This window comes from Trachinotus anak, unplaced genomic scaffold, assembly GCF_046630095.1.
Source record: "Trachinotus anak isolate AG129_WGS33_773 ecotype Australia unplaced genomic scaffold, CSIRO_AGI_Tana_v1 ptg000032l, whole genome shotgun sequence".
NCBI classification, from domain to species: Eukaryota; Metazoa; Chordata; class Actinopteri; order Carangiformes; family Carangidae; genus Trachinotus; species Trachinotus anak.
In genome coordinates this window covers 26,870,132-26,891,091 of record NW_027273883.1, presented here as the reverse complement: position 1 = coordinate 26,891,091, position 20,960 = coordinate 26,870,132, and the positions used below count along the sequence as shown (strand labels likewise).

The window sequence follows — 20,960 nt, the reverse complement described above, 5'->3', positions numbered from 1 at the left end:
TAACCTTGGTGGATGTTTTTATTTCCCTTTTTTCTTTTTTGTCGTGTGTTTGACTGAAATGCTCTGCTAGTGCTCCTACCCACCTCTTTCCTCTTGATCCTCTGGCTCCAGATGATATCAGACACTACTTTGGTGAGGGTCAGGCCATCTACTTTGGCTTCCTGGAGTACTTCACCTTCGCCCTTGTCCCCATGGCCCTCATTGGAGTGCCTTACTATCTGTTTGACTGGGAGGGCTACGACAAATACGTGATCTTTGCTGTGTTTAACTTGATCTGGTGTACAGTTATACTGGAGGTAATGAGAGTGATTTTACTCATTTATAAACCAGTCATACATGCACTTAATAAAATACAATCTAAAGGGCTTAAAGGACCTGTTTGTAAGTTTTGCTATTGCTACACAGCTAACGTTAGCATTAACAACTGTTTACTTACCAGTCAAGAAGAAATGATGTAACTTCAGCATCAAACAGAGGCAACCCTCTTGTTTCGCTTCCATCACTTCTTTCCTGTGGGTCAAAGACTAGATGTGCCCATTTTTGTGTCCACATCAAATTAGTTTCACAAAATTGACTTTATAAACATAACTTCCATATCAAATGAAACTACAGTATCTATTTTAATGTTTCAAATAAATTGTCAAAATATGAGTGAAATCAACCGAACTGCAAAATCAGTGCAATGGTCCACACTTCAAATTCACCATTACATCTTGAAATAAATATATAAAATAGAAAATACCAACTAAATGAATATATTTGTTTTTTTGGCATGTTCAAATGAGTCTTTGCATTGTTGCATTGCAATGACCACGGTCATTCTGTGTAACTATATATACTGTATACTGACCTCTACTTATTACAATGTAGAAAACAATGTCTGATCAAACTAAATTTAATTGAATTTCATTTCCTTACAAAACCTTCTTGTTGACAAATGGATAAAACCTAGTGTAGTGTAGAAGGAAATTGGAAAAGTATAAAGATTTTAAATTACAATTAATTAGTATTTGGAAGCTGCATTGTGATCCTTGAATGGAGTCTTTGAAATGTCAGCTAATTATTGTTGCTCTTAATATGCGTCACAAGATTTGTTTGTATATAAGCTGTTGTAACATATATAATAATATAATATAATAATGATACTTCTGTAGCTCGTCATAACAACGTATGATAACCATATTGAAATTAAAAAGGATACATTATAATGTACAAGAAAAAGACAAAATTTACACTATTACACTTTTATGTTTTTGATGCTGGAAAACCCCTTCTTGTCTTTGACGCTCCTACTGAAGTTAGCATGCTAACCAGCTAGCCCGGCATGGCCGTCTCATCACTTTCTGATACCGAGTCACTGCAGCATCCAGTCTGCTCAGAGGACGTATGATAACATCTTTTATTGTAAACACAACAATGGCTGAAGCTCTTGGTAAGACTGGTAACTAAACAGCTGTTAATGCTAATGTTGGCTAACAGTGACTATTAAATAATTTCTAAAAAAATTAACAACGTGATAATGCAGCCACATGAATGACATAAGCATATTATGTTGTAGCTTTATTGAATAAGCTAAGTGATTAGCTGAACCTTTCCTCCACCAGTTATGGAAGCGGTGCAGTGCCACACTAGCCTACAACTGGGGCACCCTGAGCAGGAAGAAGGCCTTTGAAGAACCCCGGCCTGGTTTCCACGGTGTCCTCGGGTTCAACCCTGTGACGGGCCGCGAGGAGCCTCTCTACCCCAATGCCAAGAGGCAGCTGCGGATCTACCTTGTGTCCGTGCCGTTTGTGCTGCTCTGCCTCTACCTGTCCCTCTACGTCATGATGATCTACTTTCAGATGGAGGGATGGGCACTGGTGGTCCACGATCAGGAACCCACATTCTGGACAGGAATACTGCTGTTCATCCCCAGTATTATCTACGCTGTAGTCATAGAGATTATGAACCTGATCTACAGGTATGCTGCGGAGTTCCTCACAGAGTGGGGTGAGTTGTCTGAATCTGTTCTTTGCTTTAGGAAGAGTCTCACTATAGAAACATCATACATCAAATCAGACACTGACTTTATTATTAATTTGAGATGTTTATCAGGCAGAAATGATCCGTTTCCTGCTTCTCATATATGACAATTCGCTGCTTTTATTTTCACAGTAAAGTAAATACTTTAAAGTTTAGGTCTTAGGCTAAAGAATTAACCTTTTCATTATTTAAAAACAAGATTGATTGTGTGTTAAAATGAGGTTTAGTTACAGCACTAGATCAAATGAGTAATACAACTATATTACATTACATTCATGTCGCATTCACTTCCGTCCAAAGTGGTTTACAGGTACTGGTGAGACCAGTATCATGGCCCAAGTTGGCACAGGTGCAGGAAGACTTTTTGTCTACATCTACAGTATGGTATAATCCATCACAGTGTTCAGAGTGTGTGTATGTATGTATATACACGTCCAGTATTCTTTTGTGTCCTTTTGTCTGTATTGTGAGTTTTTATGCCTCCGTGCTGGCAACATTCATGGCTGGAGACATAGTTTTCCAGTTGTCCATCCGTCCCATCCTCATGGACATGACATCTCTGAAGCTCCTTGAAGGAACTTCTTCAAATTTGGTAAAAATGTTCACCTGGACTCGCCTTGTGAACGTGATATCTCAGTAACACCTTGAAGGAACGTATTTAAATTTGGTACAAACAATCACTTGGAGTCAAGGATGAACTGATTAGATTTTGGTGGTTAAAGATCAAAGGTCAAAGGTTAAAGGTTAAGGTCACCTCACAGAATGTGGTTTTGGCCTTTGACCTGAACACAGTATCTCCACAATGCTTTGAAGGAATTTCTTCAAATTTCATACAAACATTCATTTGGACTCAAGGATGGAATGATTAGATTTTCATGGTCAAAGGTCATAGGGTCAAGGTGAGTCTGACCTCATAAAACACCTTTTAGCCATTACTTAAGACATCACACAGCAATTATGATAAAAGTTAACACAGATGGTTAATATTTGATATGACTCTTAAGCCCAGTTTGTCTAATCTGGTGCTGAACAGTGGTACACCAGCTGTTTTCCATCTGCTGTGACATCACTGATGGGTGCAAGTGTAACATGATTGATAATAATTGAGCCCAGAAAGAGCAGCACAGTCGCAGTTACTTCCTGTTTGATTCAGTGCTGATTTAGCACTCCACCAGTTTTACAAACCAAAGACATGTACCTGTCACAGGGAGAAGTACTCATCCTGTGAAAACAGATGTATAATGTCTTTTATGGCTTATGCAGTTTTAGGAAGACTAATGTGCATGTTGCATTATGGGAAGTCTGCTGTGATTTTTTTTTAAATGCTTTTTTTGTCTGCAAGTCTCCCAACAATTCTGAATCACTTTTACTTTAATAATCCTTCAGCTTTGGAATTAATCATGTACACATCACATTATTGTAGCGTGTTAAACTTCTCATTAGAAAACATTTCAATGTTTTGTTGTTTCTCTTATCAGACAGAATGATGACAGGGAGTAAACTGTGGATGTGAAGGTTGTAGGCTTCAGTGTATTCTGTAGGATCAGGGAGGAAGCGTGATGAGGGTCATGGAGAGAGCTGCTGGTCATTTGTGGTTCATGACATGCTCCGAATGTTTCTTTCCCATCTGTGCGTTTAGAAAATCACCGGCTGGAATCTTCGTATCAGAATCACTTGGTCCTCAAAGTATTAGTAGTGAGTATAAATGAGATACTTATGGTTTCCAAAATATTGCCAATTTCACCCTCCAGTGATCAGACAGCAGCTCTGCTTGTTGACGCTCCTCTCATCATTGTCGGCTTCACTCTTTTCGCTGCAGTTCAACTTCTTCAACTGTTTCGCCTCACTGTTCTACATCGCCTTTGTCATGCAGGACATGGTGCTGCTCAGACAGGTAGGCCCACCTTCCTTCCATCCTTTCAAAGTGCTTCACATGAATCAAATATAAGACATCCAAATAAATCAAGGTGAAATGTGAATGAAATTAAAAGACATCACACAATAAAAGCTTTTTGTTTTTACAATAAAAATGTGTCTTAAGAAGTGAGATAAAACAGGGAACTGACTCTGCAGGTCTGATCTCCTCTAGTAGGTTGTTCTAAAATCTGGGGGCCCTGAGAGCAAAGGGCCTGACTCCTGTGGTTTTCAGCCTAGACCTTGGAACAACCAGCAATGTACTACCAGAGGATCTCAGACTGCATCCTGCTCATAGGGGGATAAAAGTTCAGAAATATAGGGAGGGGTCAGCCCAGACCTGGCCTTAAAGGTACTTAAAAGAATTTTAAAATCAATCCTAAAAAAACAAACAGGCAGCCAGTGTAGAGATGATAGGACCGGGGTGATGTGGACTGAGTCTTTTCCATCTTCCACTGATTTTCAGTATTTCTTATTTTATATTTGTCTTTATTTGTTATCTTCTTTTTTGTTTCTTATTTTGCTTCTGTTTTCTTCCTTCTCTCCTTACTCTTGCATTATTTTCTTCCATCCTCGATTCATTTTCCTTACCACCTTTACTTTTACCAATTTCCCTTTTATTTCTTTCCCTCGTTCCCCTAATGTTCCCTCACCCCACCTGGTTTCCCTCATCTCCTTTGTCTCGGTTCTTTCCGAGTCCAGAGTCTGGCCACGCTGTTGATCACCAGTCAGATCTTGAATCAGTTCATGGAGGCCTTCCTGCCCTACTGGCTCCAGAGGAGACGCAACAAGAAGATGATCCACAAGGCCAGGAAGAGATATACGCTGGAGGACAAAGAGCTTCCTCTTGCTGACCAGGCCCGGCTGGAGGCTCATATGAGCACGTATTTGGTAGGTGCATGTGGTCTTTTCTCTCGGTCAGTTTCATGACTTTGCTATACAAGAATTTATTCAACACATGAGACAAATGAGTATCAGATCTGTATTTGTAAGTGTCTGTAGATCCATATGGCTGTGTGGTCTTCTCTCCCTCCCTCAGGGAACATTTGATGACTACCTGGAGCTGTTCCTGCTGTTTGGTTATGTCAGTCTGTTCTCGTGTGTCTACCCTCTGGCTGCCGTCCTGGTGGTGTTGAACAACATCACCGAGGTTTACTCTGATGCCTTCAAGATGTGTCGTGTTTTCAAACGACCCTTCTCCGACCCCGCAGCAAACATAGGAGTCTGGCAGGTGAGACATGCAAAGACAGGCAGCCTGTAATCAAACACTTAATGTCAGATTGCTTTAGCAGCTTTTACGGATTCTTCCATATCCATATGGAGTTTTTTTGACACTGAGGATGCAGTTGATGTTATTTTTAGGAAATAAAAAGCTAGAAAACAACCTGGCATTCTTTATTCTTAAAGAATAGATTAAACCAAAGCTTCAGCTTCAGCTCTCGATAACTTCATGCCATTAACTTTGTATTTTTTCTCTCCCGTAGTTTGTGCTTCTCCTCTCTCTCCCTCTCTCTGTCCTCATTCTGCAGGTATCTCTGCCCCGGGAGCAGCAGGACCCAGATCCACCACTACTCATCTTTACTATTAACCACTATTACCTGTCATTATTATTGATAACACCATTACTGACACAGCTGTTCCTGGTCTCTCTCTCTCTCTCTTCTCTCCCCTCTCCTCCCCCTCCCCCTCTTTCTATCTTCTCCTAAACCCAACCGGTCGAGGCAGACGGCCGCCCACCCTGAGCCCGGTTCTGTTGGAGGTTTCTTCCTGTTAAAAGGGAGTTTTTCCTCCCCCCTGTCACCAAGCGCTTGCTCTTTGTGGGAACTGTTGGGTTTATTCTGTAACAAAGTAAGGTCTTGACCTTACCCTGTAAAGTGCCTTGAGATAATGTATATTATGATTTGGCGCTATACAAATAAAATTGAATTGAATTAAATAGCTTGAGGACACTAAATGCACCACGTCCTTGGGTCCAGTTATCCGCTCGCATGGCTTCTCATATCACTGCTATGCAGACGCCTGTCTCTCTCACAGATTTAACTCTCCTTGATCCAGGCCAATCAGTCTCTTCACCACGATGTCAGTCTCAAAATCACCTCTTACCACAACCAAGGTCTTGAGTTGATGTTTGATGAACAGCATCTGTCTCCCGGGCCTGACTCAATATGCCACCTACCTCTTTTTCTAGGCCATGGTTAGCTCTCACCTCGATTTGTGGCCTCCCTTGACACACAATTAAGCATTTGCACATGGTCTAGGATGCAGCAGTGCATCTGGTCTTTGATCAGCCCAAAGGGGCACATGTCACTCTGCTGCTCATTGACGTCCACTAGCTACCTGTCACAACCAGGAGGGAAGACCACACGTGACTTTTACATAACTGAAAAGTAAATTAAAGGCAAACGAAATACAAAAAAATGAGAGAGAGAGAGAGACTGGCTGAGTGCCAACAGCTTATATGGTGCAGCCAGATCAGGTGAGCTGAATCTTCTGACAGCTGAACTCCACCCATCAGACTCCTGCAGCGAAGGCCTGCTCAGAGAGGGTGGTCACACTACCCATGGCCCCTGAATCAGACCCAGTCTCTGATGCTCCTTCTCCTCCACTGTGTTCCTCTAATGAATGTGGTCTGTCATCACCATCCCTGCACACAGACAGTCCAGATTGTTCTGGTCTGTGGTTCCCTGATGGTGGAACCAGCTCCTGAAGTCTATCAGAGCAGGGGCGTCCCTCTCTATCTTCAGGAACCTGTTAAACACTCCTCTCTTCAGAGAGCACCTCCTCTCCTAACAACTCTAACACCCTGACATGTCTAACCAGCTCTGACTCTGACTTTCAGTTCACTTCTTTACCTGATCTCCTTCACTTATGAAACGGATGTAAAACTTAGTCCTGACACAGAGTCTCTACTGACCTGAAGCTTCACTCATCCCACTCACTTGTAAATCTGCCTAATGAATAAATGTAGACGACACACACATCCTCTCTAGTTACCATTATTCACTTCTTCTACACTGGCCATGAGAATTTTATACCTCCCCAGGGGCAAAATACTGTCTTATATTTAGCATGCCTTCCTGACATGAAGGTATCACTTCCTCCACACTGAGCCCAGCTGGTTTCCATTTTTGGAAACAAATCCCTGACTGCTGCCGCTTCTCTGTCTCTGTGTCCAGCTTGCCTTCGAGGCCATGAGTGTGATCGCTGTTGTGACCAACTTCGCGCTGATTGGCATGTCTCCACAAGTCAAGGCGTACTTCCCCGACTCAGAGGCACAGCTCATACTGTGGACAGTGGCTATTGAGGTAATTCATGTACACATTTGCTCACAAAGACACAAGACCATTTACATGCACACAAATAGAAGTGATCCGCATAGAACAGTACATCTTTCTGTGGTGGTCACACAACCTGTGTGCTATATTTTGTCTTCTAGAGGTCTTCTAATTGTTTTGGTGTGACTGATTGTAGAACAAGACTTGGCTTGTCCCATAGCAGAACAGAAAAAGCTCAATCAGCCTCTAAGAGACAAGGACAAGTCAGTTTGAGTTAAAAACATCCAGATTCAATTAGATCAAACTGACTAAATATGTAACAATTCACCTTATTTAAAAAAGTCTAAAGACAAAAATACACGTCATTTATAAGCTAACAGGCAGATCTGAGAACTGCCATAAAAGGACACTTAACACTTAAAATGGTTGAAAGCTCCCAAAGAAGATAGAAAATCTTCCTCTTTACCTCCTTTTTTTTTTTTTTTTTTTACTTTGTTTATTGAGCTTTTTTCACAATAGAACATAGACATACAGGAACACTCAGAACAGAATCCCCACCCCAAAAAGTAAATAAAAAATCAATAAATAACAATAAAGATAGTAATAATAAATAAATGAGTAGATCTAAGACAATGTATGTTGAACATGTTGTATGAGGATATATATAAACATAAAAAGGAAGAGAATGTTATAAAATAAAAAAACAGCAACAAAAAAAGTTGGAAAAGTACAGTACATACATAGTAGTATTTAAGCAGGTTGTCATAAATGTCATGAAGTCAATGGTTGTCCTAATTAGCTTGATTCATTCAGCTGTGATTTCTCTTCCACGTATCTCAGGAAAGGTTGCCAAATCTTATTGAATTTGCCAGCTGAGCCTCTAAGTGTGGGTTTTATTTTTTCCAACTTCATATAGTATAAAGTATTTCTGATCCAAAGTGTGTAGGATGGAGGGGTGGCATCTTTCCATTTCAGAAGGATTAGGCGACGGGCGAGCAAGGTACAAAAAGCCAGAAAGTCACACTGGGAATTATTCAACAGACGATACTCCAAATAGAGCTATGATAGGGCAGGGGGCTATAGATACCTCCAGTACCTCTGAGAGTGTTTTAAACACCGAAGTCCAGTAGGTCATCAGCTTGGAGCAGCTCCAAAGCGTATGTAAATATGAGGAAGGGGTCATTTTGCAACGACTGCATGCTGGATCTATGTCTGGGAATCTCTCTGATAACTTCTCTTTGGTCCAGTGAGCCCGATGCAATATTTTGCACTGTATCAGTCCATGCCTTGCACAGATAGAGGAGGTGTGGACTCTTTTTAGTATTGCATCCCAAGTTTCATCATGTATGGTCTCACCTAAATCCTGCTCCCATCAATGTTTAATAATGTCAAGGGACAGGGTTTTTAGGGATGAAAGTGCACTATATAGGTTAGATATTATACCTTTAAACGACTGCACAGGTGCCAATAGAGAGTCAATATCAGAGCTTGGGGGACATTCTGGAAAATGAGGCAGCTGTTTGCGGATGAAATCACGCAACTGTAAGTATCGAAAGAAGTGTGTGTGTGGAATAAGAAATTTAGTGCGCAGTTGCTGAAAGGAGGCAAAGGAACCATCTATAAAGAGGTCCTGCTGTGTGCGCAGTCCTCTGTTTTGCCACTGCAGAAACGCACTGTCCTGAAGAGAGGGGGGAAACATGATTTGCATGGATTGGGGATTTCAGTGAAAAACTATGCCATCCATAGTTCCAGCGGACCTGCTTCCAAAATATTTCTTGTGTACGGGGCGGTGTCTGAGGCTAGAGGTGCATGAATTAATGCTGACAATGAGGACGGTGCACAGGATCTAGCTTCAAGAGTGCACCATGAGGGGGCATCGGCACCTGGATCCTCATATAGCCAGTGGGCAATAGGCCGGATATTAGCCGCCCAGTAGTACAACTGGAAATTGGGCAGAGCCATACCACCTAACATCGTTGGGCGTTGTAAATGGGCTCTGCTCAATCGTGAACTTTTATCATCCCAAATGAAGCTGGATATAAGAGTGTCTAGGCGTTTAAAAAACGACATGGGAATATACACTGGGAGACATTGGAAAAAATAGCTAAATTTGGGCAAAACATTCATTTTTATAGCATTTATTCTACCAGCAAGCGACAGATGTAGAGGCATCCAGCGTTTAAGGTTCTGCTCTACCCTGGTTACTAGTGGGTTGAGATTCTCTTTGAAGAATCTGCCCATATTGTTTGTAATTTGCACCCCTAAATATGTGATTCTTTACCTCCTTTAATGCCAACAGAAATCTCATGATAACAGAAGAGGAACTGTTAGTTTGTATATATATATATATATATATATATATATATATATATATATATATATATATATATATATATATATATATATATATATATATCTCAAAAAACCCGCTAAGACCTGCTTACATTGGGATTTGTCGGTAGTGGTAAATGGTACAATCAGCATCACTCCCGGGTCAAATGACTTTGCAGAGGTCCGGGGTATTAATCGGCTCTGGCTCCGATCGGCAGTGAGGTAAACACTGGTTGAACACGCTCATTTTTCCCCTTTTCTGTCTCTCAGAGCTCAAACACTGTAAACACATCTGTCAACTGCCCAGCATACTGCTGTTAAACCAGAAGTACCACGGATACACAGCAGAGCCTGCAGGAGTGAGTGGGCCACGAAATAACACATCAAAAACACACAATCACCAATCAAAGGCAAGGCAAGGCAAGACATTTTTATTTATGTAGCGCATTTCCTACCGAGGCAACTCAATGTGCTTTACATAAAGACAAAAAAGAACAGCATAAAACAGCATAAAAACAAAAGAAAACACAGAGTTAAAAGCAGGAGCAAAAAAGTAAAAAGAGCAAAAAGCGTCTCACACAGAACCTTCAACACTTTAAAGCTCCAACTTTCAACTTTCTCCCCTGTGTGTGTTTGTGTGTGTGTGTGTGCGCGCTCTGTAAGTGCATATGATGACAGTACTCCTCACAGTTGTATGTGTGTGTTCTCGGTGCGAACAGAAAGGCAGATTCCTTTGGCAGGTTTACCCACGTTTAAAAAAACCTACTTGTACCTGCTAATTTTGGTGAAAAACATTCAAACACAATAGGAAATTACTACGTTTACAAAAAATCCCCCGAAACCCCTCAAAGTTCAAACAGTCTCAAGGGTCTTTAACACAACTTTAATAGTCAGGTTATGACTGGTCTGGAGTCAAGGTAAAGAATAATCTTGTTATCAGGAGGGAGCACAGTTCCAATACAAAGGAGAAAGCACACAGTTACACCGCAGTCACACCAGGTCCTGCAGTCGTCCAGAGGGTCCACAACATGTAATTCACAGAAAAGAAATGTCTGTACAGTCCCCTGGAAATCGCTGCTCAGCTGAACCCACCAAACACTGACTACCCACACCTGCATCCACCAACACCCCCTGAACAGTCCCTATAATAACCCTATGATAAAGTCCATATTCACAACCTGTGTTCACAGAATAGGTCAATGATAACTGTCTGTATGCACAGTATTTAAAATATGTGAGGGGGGACAATAAACAAAAGCCATGTTCACCATCACAACTGCCAGGGAGCAGTGCAAATAAATCCTTATCTACTTGTTTTGTATCTCACCGACTCTGTTCTGTAGCTACCAAACCCTGCTGTGTTGCATTACAACCATCAGAACCTACAGTGGTATGATGGTGTAACTGATTGATCCCAGTCAAAGACAAGATGTTCACTTCCTGTCCAGACTTTCTTTACACCTTATTGGACACATTGCATTGGATGAAATGAATGAAAACACCGACGAGGACGTTTTATAGGTTGAACTGAAGCCTGGAGAAACAGACCTGTTCTGATGCTGTAGTTGAAGGTTTTCACTCACTAGATGGAGCCAGAGTCCAAATTCAATTCAATCCACACAGAACAGAGAGAGAGAGAGAGAGAGAGAGAGAGAGAGAGAGAGAGAGAGAGAGAGAGAGAGAGAGAGAGAGAGAGAGAGAGAGAGAGAGAGAGAGAGAGAGAGAGAGAGAGAGAGAGAGAGAGAGAGAGAGAGAGAGAGAGAGAGAGAGAGAGAGTCTGCAGCCTGTCATTGTTTAGGCGTGTGTGTCTGTCAAATCCAGCAGTCACACTCCAGATTCTTCTTAGAGTCCATCTCTACTAATTTTGGCTTCAGCCTTCTCTGCTTTTGTCTGTGTTCTATTCAGACAGCATGAAGACACAACACACACACACACACACACACACACACACACACACACACACACACACACACACACAGAGCTCATGTCTCCAGATAAGAAGCTCAGAATAACAGTAATAGTAAGGCTGTAGAGCAGAGGTTCCTTCAGGACGTTTCACAGAGGAAACATGTGTCTTGAGTGTTCATGCTCCTTAAACAGCCTCCTGGGTGAATGATTGGTATGACCACCCAGTTCTAATCTCAGACTGTAAAACGCCCCATACGGTCAGTTCCTGTACCTCACTGTACTGATGTCTGTGTGCAGGTGAGGCAGAAACTGGGTCACATTGATTGTCTGGTCTGATCACACAGAGAAGGGAATGATGAACTCTTCTGCTCGTGGAGAAGTTGTTCACTGTGTGATGTTTCCTCTTCAGCAGCTGTGAGGATAAACATGTGTTCATTCAAATTTTTTGATGAGAGAGGGACTGAGCTGCTCCAGCCTCACAGGCGGCTGCAGCTTAAGGTGTGAACCCCCACCTGGACAGACTGTTGTCGTCATTATTGTGGATGTATCAACTGTTCACACTGTAAGGCAGAGAGATGAATCATTAGAGTGAAACCTGTTTCTTAAATACATTTCAAATTAGGAAGAACCAGGTGAACGGAGCTAACCCTCATTTTGCTGCAGACTCCCTGTAGGCCTCATAAACAGGAGTCACCAGGCCCACTGTGAGAACCACAGCAGCAGCAGCAGCCTGCAGCTTTGTACTGACTGCACACACAGACCCAGAACATGCCACACCTCGAGGTTTTATATGTTTACACATGCAAAAAGTCAGTCTATACTAGTAATAGCTGAACAGTCTGTCCTGCTGGAGATGGGCACAGTGTGACAGTGTGAACATGCTGGTTAATATTCACTGTGTTTTCTGTTGCAGCTATTTGTTAAGAAACCAGTGTAGCGGACAAATTACAATTCTGACCTGATGATGATGATGACGCACTTCCTTATACAATCTCCCAGAACCTATTAAAAAGATGTCGTACTTAACACTTATACGAAGGTTTCCCTCTGGACTGACACTTTGTCCTTCACTTGTAAGTGGCTTTGTATAAAAGTGTCTGACAGATGAGTGAATGTAAATGTAATGATGATGAAAAGATGAAGAATCACTGATCATAATTCATTCTTAGCTGAAGGTAAATCAACAGGTGTCGAGTCATTTCACTCAAAACCAAGTTAAGGGCATTTTATAGCTGCACTGACAGAGAGAGACAGGAGAGCGTATGGGGGGTGGGGGGCAGGGTTATGAAGTGCAGCAACAAGCCTCGGGCTGGACTCAAACCTGGCCGCTACATAAGGATTGAGCCTTCATGGTGTTCGTGGCAACCATCCAATAGATGAGATATTTCAGTCCAGGCTAAAGTCAACGGTCTGACTGACTTCACCATCCACAGAGCCACAGTCTGAGAAGCAGGACTGTGACAGATCGTCAGTGATCTGACTCAGGTGTCCACATTATTAATTTACACTCAAAAACACAGATAAAATAGACTGTAAACACCTGGTAACTATAGTGACAAGATGACTGGATGATTGACGATGATTGATCTGGGCAGCAGGACTCAGAGAGGTGAAAACACTGAGTCTGTTCATCATCCAACTCTGTCAGAAGTTTCTCTGTGACTCTTGACGTTTATTCTCCGCGTTGTGTTCAAACATCTTCATGACATCAGATAGGTGAGGCCTGTGCCCGATCATTTCTTTAACTTCCTGCAACCGACGTTCACTGCTGTGATTGGCCGGCTGGTTGGAGGTAAGAGAGGAGCCAGACATAGTGCCTCTCTTTCTTTTTTTCATTTGCTGCACAACTATTTGTGGCACATTTGATGTGAACAGCTGAGAGCAACACTCTGAATGTCTCCTAGGAGAGACTGTGTCCTCATGTTTAAATGACATCGCGGCTCCTCCCTCTGTCACAGCTAATGGTAGTGTGGCTGTTTGGATCATCTATAAACACATTTTTTCCAGCAGCGTTAACAGGAAATGACACAGGCAGTTGTGCGACAAATGAAAAAAGAGGGAAGCACAGAGCCTGGCTGATTTCTCACCTTCACACGAGTGAACTGTTATGGTGGGTGAGAATGTTGTTTGTCCGTTTAGACACTGATATGTCCTGACCAGTGTTGGGCAGTAACACGTTACTCAGTAATGAATTAATGTAATATTATTACTTTCCTCAGTAACAAGTAGTATAAGAGATTACAGTGTCTAAAACAGCAACACCATTACTGTTACTGATCCTCTCAGCACTGTGTTAGCAGAATGCCATTCCTTTTTGCCTTATCAAGATGTCGTTCTGCTGATGTCCTGGATAACAAAGATGATTTTCTCATAGCTGCTCATTGTCTGAAGTTTAAACTCTGATGGCTGAGAGATGAGGAAGGAGGGAGGAGAGAGCTGGTGAGGAGCTTCAGACAGAGCAGCAGCCTCTGTGTCCACGACGTCAGTCAGCCATGATGAGATGGATTTTATTCATTAGAGACAGAGTCAGAGGACAGATACTCAGCAGAAAAAGAAGTAATGGACCACATGAGGTTCTCAAACATTTACAGGAAGTACAACACTCGAGCACATCCAGCTCACCTGAGGAGGCTTTTAGTTCAAGAGGTTTGATGCTCCCCCAGACAGGAGCAGACTGTCTGATCAGAGGTTTGAGAAGCTGCTGTGAGATGTGATCATTAATATCAATAATAATCAATAATCATTATTTAACTTCTGAACATCAGGACCTTGTTTGATATGTCAGGGCTGAAATAACAAAACAGGAAGCTACATATCACCCTAAATGTGCAATGTTTAATATTTTTGTAAAGCCAAAGTAATATAGTAATATAATGAGTAATGTAACTAATTACTTTTGATATGAAGTACAGTAATAAAGTAATCTGATTACATCTAAAGGTGTAATAAATAAAGAAGTAACTAATTACTCTTCCTGAGTAACTTGCCCAACACTGGTCCTAAGGAACCAATCCTGTCAACTTGTGGGGACGGGGGGTGTGGCTAAATACACCCTGAAACCTTGTCAGTACAGAGAGCCAGAGTTAGCATTAGCACAACCACTAACACTGTGTCAGCCACTGCCAGTTACAAGCTAACAAGCAACATAAACAATTAAAAGATGCTAACTACGCTAACTGTTCTGATCCGTCTGCTAGTCTCTGATTCTGGTCTCAACAGACTCCTCATCTGAGTCTGGGTCTGACTGAGGCTCCAACATGAGGCTGAGTCTCTGATGTTTCCTCCTCTAACAATCTTCATACTCTCTGCTCTTTCACCTGGACACCTGGAGCCAGCAGGTGGTGGGCGGGGCCAAGGCCTGATCCAGGTTTCCCCATCAGGAAGTCACAGTAGATGAGCTTCAGACCAGTTTTTATGTGAAAACATGTTCAACTAAATATGAATCATAGCAGAGGACTTTTACAGAGTTTAAACCGCATTTGGAGGAAGTTTAATGTCCAGACTGTAGGAGCTGCCAGCAGCTTCAGGCTTTTAGTGCTGCTGATTAAAGTCTGAAGGAGACGATAGGAAAGTCACTCACTCCTGTGCTAACAGGGAGCATGCCACCTCTCATCCATCCCCACTTCCTTCACACTCTCCTGGGCAACATGACTTTTTATAGCCATAAACAGCACACTGGTGTTTGACTTCTACTCTGCCCTCTCACCTGAATAAGTGGAAGAGGGGAGGCGCTGCTCTGGTGAACACAGGAAAAAAAGGCCAGCTCCCAGCATGCATTTGACTATTACCCTCTCCCTTCCAATGTGGTGGTGTGTGTCATATGTACATCCTGCATGTGATTACACCCGAGATCAGTTAGGCCTGTGTGTGCATACGTGTTTGTGCGCTCTGCTCTAGTGCAGACCTCAAGCCTGGAGTAGGAGGCTCAGATCGATGTAGAGACGGAAGAGAGGAGATGGAAAGGCGGTGAGGAGGAAAAAGGTTGAGAGGAGATCGCTCTGAGGAGAGAGAGAGAGGCAGGGCGTGTGTGTGCGTGTGTGCGTGTGTGTGTGTGTGTGTGTGTGTGTGTGAGAGATGAACCTAAGTCACCAGCTGATTGTACATCTGAGCACGTTCCTCCCTGTTACCATTCTGCACATTTCCTTGTAAAGAGCAGGCAGGCTATTAAAGGCATGGGACAACAGGAGCAGTGAGAGCCAGGTTGTGTAACGTTCTATGTACACACACACACACACACACACAGATGTGTCTTATTGACACAGAAATATTAGAATTGGAAAAGCACGTTTTATCTAAAGCCGTTAAATGCCAGGGAGTATGTGAGTGTTTAACTCTGTTCGATCTCAGATGTTCCATCACGTCACAGAGACAACGCAAAGAGCGAAGGGTTAAAATCAACTCACTCAGCCCCTCGTATCTTGGTTGTGGGGTTGAGGTGGGGGCACGCTGCGGGGGGGGGGGGGGGGGGGGCAGCAGCGCCTCGTCACTGTCCAGCAGCGGTACTATGATACCTGGGTAATTACTGTATAGGGCTTACACGCATCAGTGAGCAGTAACCAGGCAACGGGCCAGCCTGCCACAGGAACAGACAGAGACTTTCTCTCAGAGACACGGGTCTGAACCGGGTCTGCTACAACAGCAGGGCAGATGCATCCCGATGGCTCTGACTTTTTATGTGTGACTGAAGTGGAAGTGTAGAACAATTTAGCAAAAACCTTAAGAACAAAAACTCTGAATGTTACCATGGATGTGAAGCATGTATTGTGTTTGTTGACCTCCTGGACCGTCCCAGACCAGCAGCATCTACATACTGCACTGACTTGATCTGCACATCGCAGTAGATATCTTCAACAACTGACACATTTCCACTTGACAAAGTTGTTATCAATATCATCGTTATTCTCATCTCGTCCTTATTGTGGCTCTGCTCAGTAACGTAGGTGACCATGTGCCGTTTTTCATGTCAAATTGTCTGCGTCTCCAAGGTTATTTCCAGCAGCCCACCACACAGTAATTTCATTACTGCGCTGCTTCCATCAGCAGTGAAACCATCAATAAATGCCAGTGTGCCACTTGCATTGGCAGCCGTACACGACCGAACAGAAACACAACCAGCTCCATGTTAGGCAGATGAGGTTGTGGCTTCCTTTTCTTTTCCTCTTCTCCTTCCCGTCATGTTGAGGTTGATTCTTGTTCCATCAAATCATTGAACCTTGTTCCACAACTCTACCTGTTTCCTTTTTGTGTGTTTTCATGAACCACAGCCGACCTGTACAGTCACAAAGGTTTTTTGTGTCCGTCCACATGACTTGTTCTTCTCGGTCGATTAGCTCGTTTTCCTTTTTCTAGGTTTCCTATGTGCACCTGCTTTTTTAGAGGCAGGGGTCGTATCACAGAAACGTCCTAACTCTCATGTCCTATCTTCACTGTTTGGTCACCATGATATTTAGGGTGAGGACCTGATTTAGGAACAAACCCTTTACAGTTCCTGAGTCAGTGTTCCTATCCTAGCTTATGTAGGTGAAGTGTTTGACACAAATTTCCTAACTTCACATAATCTTAAATAAACTGTCCAAACTTTAGAATAACTGTTCATCACCTCTCCACCACTTAGCTAACATCTTTAATCCATATCACTGCTCTTTTAGTGCTGTAGCATAGCCAACAAAATGTTGTTTTATTCATTGAGAGGCTCGTGTCAGAACTGAACAATGTGTTTGATGACACAACGCTCGTCAGTAGGTACAGGCTCTTCACCCTTTTTTGTATGTTTCACTGAGAAATCTAAACAACACCTCAGTTAGATCAGGTGAGAAAGTAATGCCGGTTGCTAGGTAACAGACATAAAAGTTGATAACCGATGTATGATTGAGTATTTAGGATTTCCTAACCTGAGACTTTAATGATCTCGAGCATTTTGATCAAGTCAGAGCCACTCAGAGGGCACATGTCAACCTGGCAGACCCCCTTCACCCTCTCCATTCAGAGTTTTGACTCCAGAAACAGATATTTGAGGTCAATGCTCCCGTCAGCTGTTGGGTTTTTAAACAAGTTGTTGGCCTAGTTGTCATTGCAATTAACAAATACTGATGGAGCTGTGTCACTGTTTATTTTAATTTTATTTTATGATGTTTACTGGTTGTGTTGACTAATGCTGCAAACCATATTGCCCCTCAGGGACAATAAGGACTTTCTAATCTAATCTAATCTGAAAGACAGGAAGTTTCAGTTTCTCAGGTTTCCAACCTCTGATATCTCTGTGTTAGATCTTTGACACTCATCTGCACAAGAAACACTGAGCAGCCAAGTGTCCGAGCACTTCTGATGCCATGTAATTCAATTACTGTGTGTTAAATATCTATATCTCACACTCAGTTCTTTCTGCATTGACACAAATCTGCTCAAATTAAAGCAGACTTGACATTTTAAAGGTCCATATTTTAACAGTGTTGACATCCATCAGAAGATATATTTGTAAAAACCATCTCAGTGTAGTTTTACATCTCCTCTCTCAGGCTTCTCTCTGGAGCTCTAGAACAACAGGTCAGTGAACCAATCAGAAGAGAGGATCTGAGCCTCTCTTCTGATTGGCTGACTGTTTTCTGACTGCTCCAATAAAAATATAGTAGATTTCAGGTAAACACTCCTGCAAGGTTGGATGGTGGGTCCAGGTGGGCGGGGCTTGGGGCGTGGCTGAGGGTGCTGACTGCTTTGTTGTGACATCACAAAGTTCCAGATGTCCTGACGGCTGGTTTTAAGGCTCAGTTTCTGAATACAGGCTGTGTGCATTTCTCTGTGGACTGAGGCGTTGATACTTTCACAGTATTAATATAGAACCTAGACCTGCTTTATAATCACAAACACATGGACATCTACCTTTAGACTGGATGGAACTTAAATGTAATCTCCATTATTTTACCTCATATTGAATCTGCAGAAAGTCAGAGCCTGAGGCAGTGAAATACTCTGGAGACTGCAGTGATAACTCCACCAGGCTTAATGTTCCTGTCACATCACACATGAAATGGCAGAATTAGTTGTCCCTCATCAATTGGATTGATGGTGGATTGAAATGCTAATTTTCCAATTAACAGTGAATGGGTGCCATGGTAACAGCATTAAGTGCTGAATACTGAGCAGTGGAAATAGCATTTGCACTGTGGTCCTCTTGATTTGTGTAGCTGCTGTCGTGTCTGAAGGTCGTCTTCTTCAGGTGAGAACACCACCTGGTCTGGTCTGGGGATCATTATACTCATCACCAAAATGGCCAATTAGAAAGTTTGTCTCGTGTCCAAGGGAGGACTCAGAGTACTCACCTTAATGTTCACAGTGTTACAGCGACAATGAGAGTACCTTCAAAGTTGGCATCTAAAGTTTGGTCACATTCATAATGTCAGAGGAAACAATTTATTGTCAGACCTTGAAAAGAGAAACAGCATTTCAGTCACATTCTCCCTCCAGACCTCATCCTCATCCTCCCTCGCTCTCAGACCAACACTCAGAAATATAAATTAGCCTTGAATAGCATTAGCAATCAGCTAAGAGCTGCAGTGTTTATTGTGCCCTTTCAATCAATATGACAAGTCACCAGGATCAGGGATTTCTCTGCTTCCTCTGCTTTAATTAGTGGAGCTGCTGCGCTGACTGGAATGACAAAATCTCTTAGTCTGCGCTTCTTTAAGACAGAGGGGATGTTCGTCTGCCTCCTCACATTCACAGTTTTCTTTTCAACAGCTCGTCTTGGAGCTAAATTGAGGCAACAATTGTTATTTTATTTCCCAGAATCATCAGTGAATGTTACACTGAGAGAGATGGCATTGGTCAGCTTTATAAAATAAAAAGTGGTTTCAAAATGTAGATTAACACACTTGGTGGAAGTGAATATTAACTCACAAGCAGTGTGAAGTTAACATGTTGTGTTAGAGAAAATATTAAACTTACTCTTCTCCAAATCACTTAGATCAGAAGAACCTGTTTCTGTGGAGCAGTCTGCACACTTGTTCCATCTACTGTGGCACACACACACACATACACACACACACACACACACAGTCCATTACTCTGATGAACAAACCAGCACTGAATCAGTGGAGCTGATGGCACCTGGCAGTCCTCCATATAGACTTGCACAGGTGTGTGTGTGTGTATGTGTGTGTGTGTGTGTGTGTGTGTGTGTGTGTGTGTGTGTGTTTGTGCAGGTTCACATGTTTGTATGGTGGCCAGTTGGGAATGTTGTTGGTCAGCAGACATCTGAGTGAAGGTTTTCATGGGAAAACACACACACACACACACACACACACACACACTGCTGCTGACTCAGTGGTGTGTGCAGGTCAGCTTGCTCTGATAACTGGAGCTGTGACAGAGGAGACATCCCTTTATTAGGAACACCACACTGACACTGTAGCTCCTCAGGTCTTCAGGTCTTGGATCCACATGTTGAGACTTTCCTCTGAGACTCTGGATCCAGATGTTAAACTTTCCTCTGAGACTCTGCTCCATGTTGACGTGACTGCATCACATTCATGCTGCAGCTGCAGGTGTCTGGTCTTAGTGACAGGAAGTGGAACCTGATGTGAAGGTGGTTGTAGTGTAGAGTCAGAGCGTCACCAGGGAAAGAACAACACACAGTACAACACACACACATCAGCAGCCAGTCACTGACCCTGAACACATGCAGTATGTTTGTCAGTGTGTTGTAGCACAGACCCAACACTGACTGCTCAGTTTTACCAGGCTGACAAAAAGCTTTATTTTTTTATTCCTCGTCCTCGTTGAGCTTGGAGCTCGTCTGTCTCATCCCAACGATCCACTCAGTCCTGACCTTGTCTTCTTCTGTCCTCTGTGATTGTACTGCACACTGAAACACATCAATCCATAAAAACACAAAAACAGAAGCTGAACAGAAATGACGTGTGGTATTTTAACCCCTGTGATGTTGTCTGTGGTTGTGTGATTTCAGCATGTACTGCTGGCCTTCAAGTTCCTCCTGGCTTTCCTCATCCCAGACGTTCCCAAACACATCCAGATTAAACTGGCCCGGCTGGAGTTCGAATCACTGGAGGCCCTCAAGAAAAAGGTAGAGCAGTCCCCTGAAAGCTTAACCTGCCTTGTGATGTTTGTTTATACTGTATATGTTCTTACCATTGACCAGTTTGGTCACATTACCACCACACTTGCATCAATACTGAGGAAAACCATGAAAAACTTGTTTAAAAAAGCTGAGTTGTCAGTTAATCCGGCTGCAGTGCAGCAGATGCTTCCCTCATGTTTAAAGCTTCACACAGATGCTGTTGTGTTTGCTGTCAGGTTTGTAATCAGCTCATTCAGCAGCTTTGTGTGTTTATTCTTTGCTTTGTATTAGTGGAAACAGTCTTCACTGCCAGAGACGCCTGTTTACTGTAAACTGTGTCGAACAGCGTCAGCTAGAAACACAAAGAACTGTTTGATGTCTGGCAACAAAAAGTCAAAGATAAATTAGTTTCAACTGATCTCAGCCTTTGTTGTTCT

The 20,960-nt window shown here is 42.6% G+C and overlaps 1 protein-coding gene across 3 annotated transcripts in view; it reads left to right on the top strand.

Moving 5' to 3' along the window:
- The window catches only part of ano10a (anoctamin 10a), a 40,901-nt gene that overhangs the window by 9,046 nt on the left and 10,895 nt on the right, over positions 1–20,960 (top strand). For 2 of the 3 annotated variants that reach the window (XM_071468318.1, XM_071468317.1), the window contains exons 7-14: positions 112–296; positions 1,605–1,989; positions 3,662–3,717; positions 3,842–3,916; positions 4,639–4,827; positions 4,976–5,167; positions 7,113–7,241; positions 20,413–20,529. In XM_071468318.1, coding sequence (XP_071324419.1) covers positions 112–296; positions 1,605–1,989; positions 3,662–3,717; positions 3,842–3,916; positions 4,639–4,827; positions 4,976–5,167; positions 7,113–7,241; positions 20,413–20,529 — 1,328 coding nt within the window. The other variant, XM_071468319.1, reaches the window with a different exon arrangement.